The sequence below is a fragment of the Leuciscus leuciscus genome (assembly GCF_965113295.1).
Source record: "Leuciscus leuciscus genome assembly, chromosome: 6".
NCBI classification, from domain to species: domain Eukaryota; kingdom Metazoa; phylum Chordata; class Actinopteri; order Cypriniformes; family Leuciscidae; genus Leuciscus; species Leuciscus leuciscus.
Genome location: NC_138730.1, coordinates 36,260,318 through 36,272,952, shown reverse-complemented (window position 1 = coordinate 36,272,952; position 12,635 = coordinate 36,260,318). Strand labels below are relative to the sequence as shown.

The following is a 12,635-nucleotide window of genomic DNA, read 5'->3' as shown; positions in this document are numbered from 1 at the left end:
GTGAACTATTCTTTAATGACCCTTTTTCCTTCTCTTAAAGGAAGGGGGGAAAATGACTATGAAAGTACTATTTCGCACCTGCATTATATTGTAGGCCAAGCAGTCTGACCTGTGTTTAATGTTCCCACTTCCCAGTGCGCTCGAGACTCCACACAGCGCTACAGGGAGTCATGGTGAGGCTATTTTGCAGAAAGACCTTATGTTCCAGCAGTACCGTAACATCAGCTCTTTTTACCTCACTCGCCTCAAAACAAACCCACCTACTGCACTACTCCAACATCACTGGAGTTAGCTCTTCTGAACACCTCTGTTTGGCAAGACTTTCTCCCAGAGGGAGAACAAAAGGGGAAGGGGCTGAGAGACTCATGGGTTGTCCCCCTGGGCATTCCCTCCAGCAGACCTCTTTTCGGGCGTTTGAACAGGGAGGCTGAGCTTTAAGACGGCATGCCGCAGGCTCCTGAGGCCCCAGCCAGTGACAAGGTCTCTACCACCCCCTCCCCATTGCCATAATGTGCTTCTTTATATGTCCTTTGCTCCTCTGGAGAGAGCCTACCATTTAGATTTTGCTGATCAGGTCTGCATACATTAACACCTGCTCTCAGCCATTTGAATATGAGAGAACCTGGCATGTAAAGCCAGATGTGTTTGAATGGTGTGTAAATATAAAATAGAATATATTTCTTTTTTAGCAGTACCTACCAGCTAAGGCAAGTATTACTATTACTACTATTGCTTATACAATTCAAATGAAGATTTCTTAATCACAATCTCCTGCACACAGGCCTAACGTTTCTTAAACCAGTTGTGCTTCGAACATGAACCTCAAATTATGTGGCTTGTTAAGCAAAGGTGGACTTTTTCATTTCAAAGTGATGTAGGGAGTTTTCAGACCTGTAGATCATTTGCTTTGTTCCGAAACGTAGCATTTGTTCCTTTTTGTTACAACGTAGCATTTTCTTATTTGTTCGGTTCGCTTTCACAAGGGAACATTTCAAAACGTACCAAAATGTGTTTATGCAAGTCACATGTGCGTAAAACTTTCTCTGACTTTCCTCTTATTGGTCAGAGTTTTCTTAAGATGGACTGACAAGTTCGCTCTATCATCTGAAGAAGGCAAGAAACATGAAAAGTGCTAACTGGTAAAAATAAAAATGACAAAAATTAGGCTATAATACAAAAAAAAAAATCATATATTAGGCCTAATTTATAATGCAGTTCGAGCAGGAATCAAGGCTTCGCCGGGACAGCATTCTTGCAATGCACGGAGAAGAGCAATACACAACATTTTAAGATTAGGACACGCTATTTGGTTTTCAGCTGCGATAACTAATGTGCTCACTCACAGAATCAGACACGCTGCTTTTTATATAACCCAATTCCCATTATGAATTATGATACCGCTTGGTTCGTTGGTCCATTGGGTCGGATTTCTTTCTCACCTCAACCGAACCGCTCCAGAGTTTGTTTTCAATTGGTCCGAGACCACCTCGTTCAGGCGATTATTTTGGTGCGGATTGCTATTGGCGCGTTCATATGCCTAAACAAACCGAACTAAGGGAGAAAACGGACCAGGTTCCGAAACAAATGCTCCAAATGAGTCAGGTGTGAAAAACGTCCTAGTATTTATAATTAATATTTTCACCTGGTTGATCATGTAACGATGAAAAAAATCCCATAGACATAAAGGCATGTCCCATAGACATAAAGGCACACCCAACAATAAAACTAATGTTATCATTTATTCTTCCCCAAACCTGCATGACTTTGTTCCCTAAAACAAAAAAGATGATATTTTATAAAACATATATTTTTTTCTATCTATACAATGAAAATCAAAAATGTGAAATTTAATCTGCATTCTGCAAAAGAAATGAAAGAAAGATATAAACTCAATGATGAAAGAATTGTCATTTTTGGGTGAAGCATCCTTTTAACTTAACTACAAAAAAATGCCCAGACAACCACCCATAACATCCGGGCAACAGCATACATTTGTATACTTTTTTTTTTTTTTTTTAAACATTCAAATCATCTTTGCATCCACATTGCAACATGCTAAAATCCTTCAGAACACCTTAGAAACTGCATTGCAACGTGCTAAAAACACTCATCACACCCTATCAACCGCATTGCAACGTCCTGAAAACCATCCACAACACCTTGCATTGTGGGAACGTGTTTTGGTGGTGCATACATCATTCCGATTTTCCCGAAAATCGGCCTTTTCATGTTGTATTATAAAGGTTTTCTTGATTTTGATGATTAACTTAACCATAATCTACAAAAGAATTATTATCATTTTTAAGTACCACTTTTGTATCAATATAAAACATAGATCTGTATTGAGGTTGTTGGTAAGAATGTACTTGTTAGCGGGCTGGAATTGCTGTGATTAACTTATCTAATGAACTTGATCTAATTTATTTTGGCCGCATCCCAGCATTGCTTGTAGTGTCTGCTCTAACAGCAAGGCCAGACGCTTCTTCTTGCCCGCACCTCAGGAATGCATCCCATCAGCTGTAATTCCCTGTTCCCATCCCTCTGTGATGTCTTAAATTGCTCGGTCCTTCGGAATCCAGAGAACCCGTTCTTGGCTCTCACACTCAATGTTCCTGACAACTCTCCTTGAAGGCGCAATTGAATGAATGGTGTTCAATAATGCATCAGGGCCAGATGCTGGTACCCTGTACCAAAGCTCACAGTACCCTCCTTCACCCAGATCACATGGGCCTCCCTTCCATGAAATTTTTATCAGTCCACTCCTGGGATTCCACAGTTTGATCCAGATCATCTCGCGCTCCCTCATACTTCAGCAGATAGCAGCTGTTAAATGTTTTCTTCAAGCCCAGAGATCGAACCCCTTTGGCTTTCCTAAACTCTTGCTTATGGTAAGAGAGGTAGTGCGCTAAGTGAGTAGCAAATTGCAAAGTGGAACAGTTCAGTTATCTTGACTAAATTGCTCATTGCAGTAAGTCAGTCAGAGACATGTAATGGGGGTTTTTACTTCCTCCAGAAAACAAAATAATTCCAGTGTTTTGCCCTAAATTTTCAGACTCTTGCAGTTTATTTCATAGCCAATAAATATCTGGATATGACGCACAACTGTTTTCAGAGCTCTAGGCCCTATGTGTTTTCTTGCACTTTAGGTTCATTTGAGTCACATTATGTGTTAAGTTTTGATTTAATGCACTTCTACAGAGAAAATGCCATGGTAGAATTATATCCGACATGTTTTTGTTTATTCTTAGGTTACGTTGTAGAGATGCACTGGTCGACCGGCCATAAATCGGAACCGATCGCTTTTTGCTCCAAACACTCGAATGGCTTATAGTCTTACTTTGACTGATCGCTATTTTGGACTTGCAATCATTTCCCAAAACGTCATTTGTGTGGAAATATTACGAAGTCTGTATGTTAACACAGGCCAGAGATGGGGCACATCGAAGATGGACACAAAGAAGGGAACACAGACGTGCCAGCAGAGCAAATATTGTGCTGGCACAGCAAGCTCACTGTTTACGACGCTCAAAATATAGGAGGAAAAAATATAAATGATGAGTTGGGGGGTGAGGGTTTATACGAATATAGTGAAGGGAACTGACTATCTTCAGAAAAGTTTTGATGGCATTTTCCTTTCCTCTTACCTATGCATAAAGCAGTGTTTATAAGCGTGTGTACAGCAGCGGTACCCAAAGAAATTACTGCTTTTCCATAAGCACCACCTACTGTCAGAGAGTGAATTTTCATTTTCATTCAGTCCGTCTGCTGTGTTTGTTTTGTGCAGGTGTGTCTTATGCAGCATCTTGTTATCCAGTTTGCCTGTTATAGAGCAAATAAACAACAATTAAATTTGCTTAAAGAAAAAAATTGGCAACCCATATCAGAACTGGCCAATTTGCTTGTAAAAAAGCGGAATCGGACATGAAAAATCATGATTGGTGCTTTTCCACTGCATGGTACGGTACGGTTCGGTACGGCACGCTTTGGCGCTTTTCCACTGCATGGTACGGTACGGCTCGGTTCAGTACGGCTCACTTATGACGCATTTCCACTGCATGGTACGGTATGGTACGGCTCGCTTCGGCTCGCTTTAAATGGTACCTGGTCTGTTGAGGTTCCAAGCGTACCGTACCGATACTAAAATGTGACGTGAAAACACTGCAGATCACTGATAGGTCAGACAGAATCATCACTACCAGCGTAATTGTATTTACAACATGAGACACTAAACCCGCTAGATTTAAATAGCCAGTAGACAACAGCCAACGCTGTAGCACCTGTTTTAAAAGTATTTGCCTAAAAAAAAGAGTATAAACTTAAAAAAAAAAAGAAATGGCTGAATCGTGGTCAGTGGACGAGGTGCAGACGTTCCTCTCGTTGGTTGCCGAGGAGCGGATGGGGAAACCCGGAATGAAAAATTCGCATTTAATATGATGATGTCATGGCAGTAGAGACGGCAACTATAACGATCAGTCACACCCACTTTGAAGCGGTACTAACTGCAGTGGAAAAGCAACCGAGCTAAAGCGAACCGAACCGTGCCGTACCGAGCCGAGTCGTACCACGCAGTGGAAAAGCGAAGCGAGCCGAACCGTTCCGTGCCGAGTCGAACCGTACCGAGCCGTACCGAGCCGTACCATGCAGTGGAAAAGCGCCAATAGAGCTAAGGTCCTTAGAGTAGATGCCATGTTATAATTTGTCATTATATACAAATGAAAATGTCTATGAGGGACCGATGTGCTGTATGTTTAATGCAACATTGTTTACATTGCAAATATATCTGGAGTTGTGATATGTGACGCTATTGTATAGACTGTACATCTAAAACGGACTGCCCTTAACAGCCTTGTTTTCATTCAGGTAAAATTAAATACGGCATTTTTCCTGATTAAGATCTTTAGCGGAGCTTGAATGAGTGTCATGGGTGCTGTTCAATTTAAGACAAGGCTCCAGTTACTTTAGCAATATCATAGACTTTCTGACTTGCAATTTTGATTCTGGACATCATATCACGAGGATCACGATCCATGATCTTATCACGATTCTTTTTCATGTTGGTTTGACTATTTTACTAGTCACTGAGCAGTACAGCCAAACTAATTGGCCTATTTTTAGCCTTACAAGGTAACAAAACAAAAAATAACATTAAGACCATTTAGCCCAACTGGTGATGCGACCAAAATATAATTTTTTTTACAACATAAGAACAAAGATGCAAATGACATATTAGGAAATATACAATATTAGATAGCTACAGTAGGTGTATTTACTGTAGCATTCAAGTAAGAAATTGAAAAAAACAAATGTAAAAATAAAACTAGTTCAAAAATAAAACTTCACTCTACGAATTAGGCTGATTAACACTGATTCTTAAAGCTACTGAAGTTATTTAGTCAAGAGCAGTGAGTGTTTTTGTCTTTGTATTTTGTTGTTTGATTTACAACGACACCGACAGGAATATTAGGATGATATCACTATAAGACCGAATGCACGGATCCAACATACTGACGCATCCGAACTGTTAACATAAACTATGTGTTTATGTAAACCTTAGTGTGCGTGTACTGTCTGCGGATGAACGCGCTCAGAAAGCTTATGTCGGAATAGTGTGAAAATTAAAAACTTTACCTGGCAAGGCTTTAAAACGCACGCAAATAATAAACTTTCATGATGGCCAAGTACTTCAATTTCATGTGACCGTAACCCTAGCATTGCCATATATGATGTGTATGTAGTACATGGCATTGTACAGTATGTTGGGATGGGGCACCAGAACTGCTACTGATAGAATGTGTATCACGAGGCTACAATCTTTCTTTAAAGAGCTGTATTTTTTTTAAGGGAATTTAGTTTGGCTCTAAAGCTCAGTATCTGGCAAAATAGTCTTAAAAATCAACATGAAAAAGAATCTTGATAAGATGTGATATGAAAAACTGTGATATGATATTTTTGCCCAGGTCTCCAGACTGCGACCACAACGTTGCCGAGCAGCGAATGCAAAACAAAATGAAAGCGGAACGAAAATGCGCTGCTCATTTATGCTTCACGGACCGTTGATTAGTTCAGACCAATAATAGACAGCGCAGCGCCCCGAACTTGTCAGTTGCGGGCCGATCTCGATCACGCGACACTGTTATTAGGAGATCCAGACTCTGGAGATCCAGTGAAGAAATCCATTGAATTCGTCTCAGAATTAATAACATCATCGCTGCGAGATCCAGTGAGAAACATTCCGATTTGGCGCAGAGTTCTTTGTTATAAACCACATATATCAGATCAAACAGCGCTGACGTGGAAACCAGGAGAAGCACTTATAGAAGGCTTTCAGTCCACAAATCAGCAACATTCACCATGGATTTAGGCTAATGTAGTAACTCTAACCATAACTATGGTATTGTGACAGAAATAGTCAAACGCTTACAAGTACTAACGTTACACATCTTTTTGCAGCACTTCAAAACTATAATATCATATATAAATGTTATTTTTAATGTGATGACCAACACATTTTTTGTTCATCCTTCAAAGATTGTCCTAAAACTAAAAATGTTAAGATGTAGGAAAACTCTTATTTAAACACTTATTTAAAAATACAAATAAATTGCCATTGTAAACAGTAGGATGCTTATTGGCTATTTTCCCTCCCTAATATCAATGTTTTCACTCGTTTTGCTTATTAATTAATATTAAGACATTATGAATGATAATAATTAAAGTTAATTTCATCTACACCCTAAATTAAGCTTAGTGCTGCTTTATTGTCAGCCTCAGTGCTACCAGATATTTTTTGTTGAACTCAGTGGCTCCGGTGCTGCTGCCCTCAAATGTTAGTCTGGAGCCCTGTGAACTTAAAATAAAACTGCACATTGTAATATCTGTACATTAAGTCTATTCATTATTATAAAATTTGTCAGTATTACAGTTATTTTGGGGGAAATTTGAATAATTGCATTGCAAGCTGATTTAAGGTGTGCCCCTAAATTTTCTGCTTGCGCTCCTAAAATTTTCAGTCAGGGGCTACATTGCTCCTAGTAAAAAAAGTTAGTCTGGAGCCCTGTCTCCCACACCTACTTCTGTTTGTTTTGCCTGTCACATGAACTGAAAAGTGTTGCTTAATTTTAAAACCTTACAAGTAGATAAATATAGCTGACTTTCTAATTCTGTAGATCCTTTGTGGCAATATAACCTTTAGATGGACTTTGTTTGAACCTCTCGCTCTCATCCACAGTTTTATGGTCGTCGTTGACTTCCCCCCACCACTATCTCTCGGTAGGAGGCATTGTCATTCTGGTCACTCTCCCGCGCCAGTGCGCCAGTGTTTGTGCTGTAATGGAGCGCTGGATCTCCTCCCTGTCTTTCATATCCAACTTTATCACAGTCATTGACTGGCTGATCAGAGGGAGCTCTCCTCAGCTATTTATGAGCCTGCCACCCTGGATGCCTCCTTCCACTGACTCATTCACCTCCTCGCTGATGCCTGGGAAAGCTTCCTGCTCCCACACAAATACACGCTTCTGCCCACTGTGTTGGAGTATGTGTGTTAGAGAGAATGCTCCATCCGATCAGTGTTATTTTAGTATTATGTATATTATAGTTTTTATTAACATTTATTGTTTGTTTTTAATTTTGTATTTTCATTTTCAGTTGTTTAATTTTAGTAATTTTATAATGTAAAATTATAAGTTTTAGTTTTAATTCATTCCCAGTTAGTCATTTTTGTGTTTCAACTTAAACTTGCTTTAGTTAGTTGCCAAGGTAATGTTTCTAATTTTCATTTAGTTAAAGTTTTCCATATAATATTTCAATTGAAATGTTTTTAATAATAAAAAAAAAAGTTTATAACAAGATTGCTAATTTTCTTAAATATTGGTTACGGTTAGCATACATTCTCCAAAACATTGAGCCGTGGTGTTCATGTGTGTGACACAAATTCGAATTCAACGTTTTCTTTTTCCCATTTCCTGTTCTAGTCTCACCGTATCTGGAAGTGGAAAAGGTTAAAAAAAAAATTCAAGGGATAGTTTAGTATATATTTTTTTTATTCTGTCATCATGTTAATCATTCCCAAACCAATATGGCTTTTTTTTCTTCTGTTGAACATAAAAGAAGATATTTTTAAGAATGTTTCAGCTCTTTTTATTCATACAATGAAAGCCAATGGGGTCCAAAACGCAATGGACCCCATTGATTTTCATTGTATTAAAAATGGAACATAAGTGTGAGTATATGATGGCAGAATTCAAATTTTTTGGGTGAACTATACCTTTATGTTATCTTTTGTGTTTAAGCAGTGCTTAATTTTACATAAAATAAGCAAATATGTTATCTCTGTGTTGAAAAGTCCGATTTGGACATGAACCCGTCCACATCACTGCCACGTCCACTGCCATCATCACCTTACCTTTGGTGGAAATAAGTGTTTTTGCCCCAAATGTGCCGCATCCAGACGAAAACCGTGTTTCTACCAAATTGTGCCCGTCTCTCGATGCAATTTTGCAAGGAGAGCTTTGCAGGGCTATTTTCTCTCATGGCTGATGGAAGAGAAAAGGAAAGGATAGGAGCAAGAGGGATGGTATGTTTCAGCCCTGCGGTACACTGGGAGCTGGGTAATTGCTAGCCCAAGCGGCTAAACAACAGACATAAATGGATACAGAAAATGACAAAAACACAAGAACCGCGATGGTGCTGTCTGATTACTGTGACAACTCCAGCCATGCTTGCTTTGGCTGATCTCTCGGTTCTTTTCACAGAGTAAACGGGCTGTGGAGATCGGATACGCGGCCGCTGTGGTTGATGGGTGTTTTGTGTGTGCATGTGGACTTGTGTAATCAACAATCTGTCTGTAGCCACTGATTTTCTTTCGGACACTTTTGAACAGCATCCAAACTAGAGTGACAGCAAGTTAGGGACCAAAAGTCTATAGCTACGTTCTAAAACCTAGCGAGCTGCCTACATAAGCAGCTACCTTCTAAGGGGCTGTATACACAGAATGTGTTTTTCCAATCCACTGCGCTGCTTTTCCATTGTTTTTCTATGTAAACATGCACTAGGCGGATGTGTTTGACCATTGTGCTCACTTGTGTCTTGTGTTTTTTGCAGTGTCTCATGCAGACAAGGTGTTCTGCAAATGCTGCACTCAAATTAAAAGAACTTTTTTTTTATTTTATTTTATTCCACTGCATTGCGTCTCACATTTTTAACCGCAAAACGCGTTCTGTCTGTGTGAATGGTCCCTAAGGCAGCATGCAAAACTTTATGGAACCTTTATTGGACGCTCTACATTGGCAGCAACACAAATAGGGATCTGCACTGTGAACTTTACTTGTAGTTGATTTTCATAAAATATATACATTAGCAACTTGCTAACATCAAACTTGATGTAAAATAGTCTATATGTACTATATTTGTATTGATATTGTTCATGAAATAAGTTTATTTAGATTTACATTTCTTCTCAGTGAAGTCTGTTATAACATGAATATAACGACTGTTTCTTTCTTGTTCTCTTCTAGATTAGCTTTATACGTGTACGAGTACTTGTTGCATGTTGGGGCCCAGAAATCAGCACAGACCTTCCTTTCCGAGGTAAGAATTTTCACACACACACACACACACACACACACACACACACACACACACACACACACACACACACACACACACACACACACACACACACACACACACACACACACACACACACACACACACACACACACACACACACACACACGGACTCACACACGGACTCACACACACGGACACACACAAATTTTTCCTAATGAGGACATCTCATAGACTTCCATTGAGTTAATTATATTTTCTATCACCTAACCTGACCCCTAAACATGACACTCACAGAAACATGTGCAGCATTAGATTTAAATAGAAGCATGATCGATTTATAAGCCTTTTTAACTAGTAGCCACCTAACTAATCGGTGGTCTGGTTTCACTATATTAGTTAGGACATTTTGGACCCTACAACAAGTATAGTGATACTTTTACACGCACACAATTTGTAGTTAGAAAACTACATATAAACACTACAAGCTAAAAATGGCAAAATATTTGATATTGTGGCTTTATATGTGATCATGTACTTGCATGTGTCATTCAATTATTAACCAAAATCAAGCTCAAATGAAGTTAGAACGTTTTTTTTTCAGTGAATGTCGTGTTTTTTCTTCATTACAACGGCTGCATCTGAGGCAGTCAGTCCATCACATCACGTTTTCATCAGCTTAAAGTTATGAAGATTATTGTAGCTGTAGCTATGTGGTGGCTCGCCCCCCCCCCCCCCTGTTTTTCTGTTGTTGTTTTTTTTCTGTCATTTGGCCAAAATCTCACATTATAATGAAGCGCTACACACAGGCTATTTTGGCTGTAACTCGAGGTCAAATCCAAGACGCTCTTCTCTGCTCCTCAAATACATAAAAGATCACCCTTTATATATAAATATTCTTGAGTAAAGAAATCGCTGTGCTTATTCAAAGAACCAATTCTTTATTTACCCTTGCATCGTAAATAAGCAGAGACGCTCCAAACTGCTTGTGGCACTTCATTTAGGATTGAGGTGGGAAATTTGGTCACAAGCACTTTTTAATACTTGTCATTGGTTAAATATTTGCAAACCCCACAGACAGATGTAAAAAAATATATATTTTATATTGTATTATTAATTTATAAAGTAATTCAAAAAAGGCTCCCAGTTCGTTTGAGTTTAATGTGAGACCAAATATTCACTATAGGTTCAAACCTGGATGGCAGGCCAAAACATGAGCCTAATGGACTTGTTCTCAAGCCACTTCTTTGCGTTATTTGCAGTTTGGGCAGGAGAGTTGTCTTGTTGAAAAACAACATCTGATCATTCCTCTTTAGATAACAACTTTTCATTTGTGGGAAGCAAGCCATTCTGCAATATTCTCCTGTACTCAAAAGTATTAAATGACTGTTAACAGTGAACCAATACCAGCAGCTAAAAAGGCTCCCCACAAAATATTCTGCCAAAACCTTCATTCTGCCTTTGTTTTTTTGAGACAGCAATGGCTTTTTAAGTAGTGCATTTGCTTAAATTTGGCTAATTTCCTGACCAATCACTTGTGGTTAAGACAAATAAAAGCTTAGAATATATATATATATATTTGTTTTGCCCAGGAGTCTATATAACATGTATACTTGTGTTATTATAATATAAATGTTTGTGTGTAAATGCATACATTAAGCAATATGTATTTATATTTTGCAATGTGTCATGCATTGCAATATACTTTTTTTTTTCTAACGTGGTGATTTGGCATCACTTATAAAAGCATGTTTTCTATCAAGCTTGTTCTCTTCTGTAATGCTATAAAATCTAAATTGAATCCACTTGTTTCATTTGAACTGGTCAGGATGTTGTGAGTCTGTGCTGTACTGCCACAGTAACATTTTTCAGGAAATTTGTTCATCCACATTTAAATGATAACTTTTAGAATTTTTTGTTTGTATGAGTAAATATCTAACACACAACATATTCACATAATTGTTTGCTTTTCCCCATATTTCTACTCTCTCAGAATCTATGAACCAGTATGTGTGCACCAACCATGTGCAAAATTATTAATTACCCGTCATTAATTATCTGGTAATAGCTGTTTATGTTACGCCGACCGGCAGGACTTATAGTTGCAGTGTATTTGTGAACAGCCATTTCCGCCCATTGCTCTGTTACCCCAGGCTGTTTTTTTCCACCCTGTTGACTTGGCGGCATCTCTGCTGCGTTGCGGCATTGTTTCCCTGTTTCTGCAGCACTTCTCAAAAGCACCACAAGTTGGTCAGATGTTTATCGTGCCGTTTGGCAGCCCGACGAGGTGAAATTGACTGATAATGTGTTCTTAACCTTCAGACCTGCTTCGGTAATCCACTTTCAGCTGCAGTGAACAAACCTATCCTCTCTATCCTCTTAGAATTTTTTTTTCTCGCTACAGTTTCCTGTGTAATCATCCATATATAATTGTTATAATAGGCTAATTCTTTCCTCACACTTTCCATGGTCAGTTCAGGTCCCTCTACTCACCTATTACAAAGGGGAACGTTTCTTAAATACACTGAGATTATGGCCTTAATGAGAGGCGCCCTGGTCATTTCCACACAAGCAGAAGGGATGGAAAGTGAAAGTGAGCCCCAAGGACTGAATGAAGCGTAGGAAAAAACAGAAGCCATGATTAATTTTTAGGGTCATGGCTCTAGAAGGCTAAAGCCTGATGTAGGTCTCCACAATAGTTGATTGACCAGGATAAAGCTGAGTAATGACGTTGCCTTCAAGTCATGTAGCAGTAGTCGTATTTATGAGACGTGGGCATGTGAAGGGCATAAACATTGTAACTACCAGTTGTGAATCTCTGGTTTTCTTTGAGCTCTGACTTTCTGAGTTGAGAGCGTCTTAATTAATCAGGCATGGTGGAAGCCAGTTAGTATTGGTCATAATTATGTTTGCATTGTGAATGCTGACTTTAGAGTCATTCGTAACATTTTGTATGTTGTTAAAGGCATACTGCAGTTCAACCAAAATATGCATTTTTTCATAATTTACTTGTTATGAACTGTATGACTTTCTTACTTCTGCAGACCAAGAAATAAGATATTTTGATGAAC

At 38.8% G+C, this 12,635-nt stretch overlaps 1 protein-coding gene across 3 annotated transcripts in view; it reads left to right on the top strand.

Moving 5' to 3' along the window:
• LOC309501488 (single-stranded DNA-binding protein 2) overlaps positions 1–12,635 on the top strand; it is a 70,018-nt gene that overhangs the window by 3,346 nt on the left and 54,037 nt on the right. For all 3 annotated transcript variants that reach the window (XM_082173636.1, XM_082173635.1, XM_082173634.1), the window contains exon 2: positions 9,513–9,585. In XM_082173636.1, the coding sequence (XP_082029762.1) occupies positions 9,513–9,585 (73 nt within the window). The remainder of the gene's footprint in view (positions 1–9,512; positions 9,586–12,635) is intronic.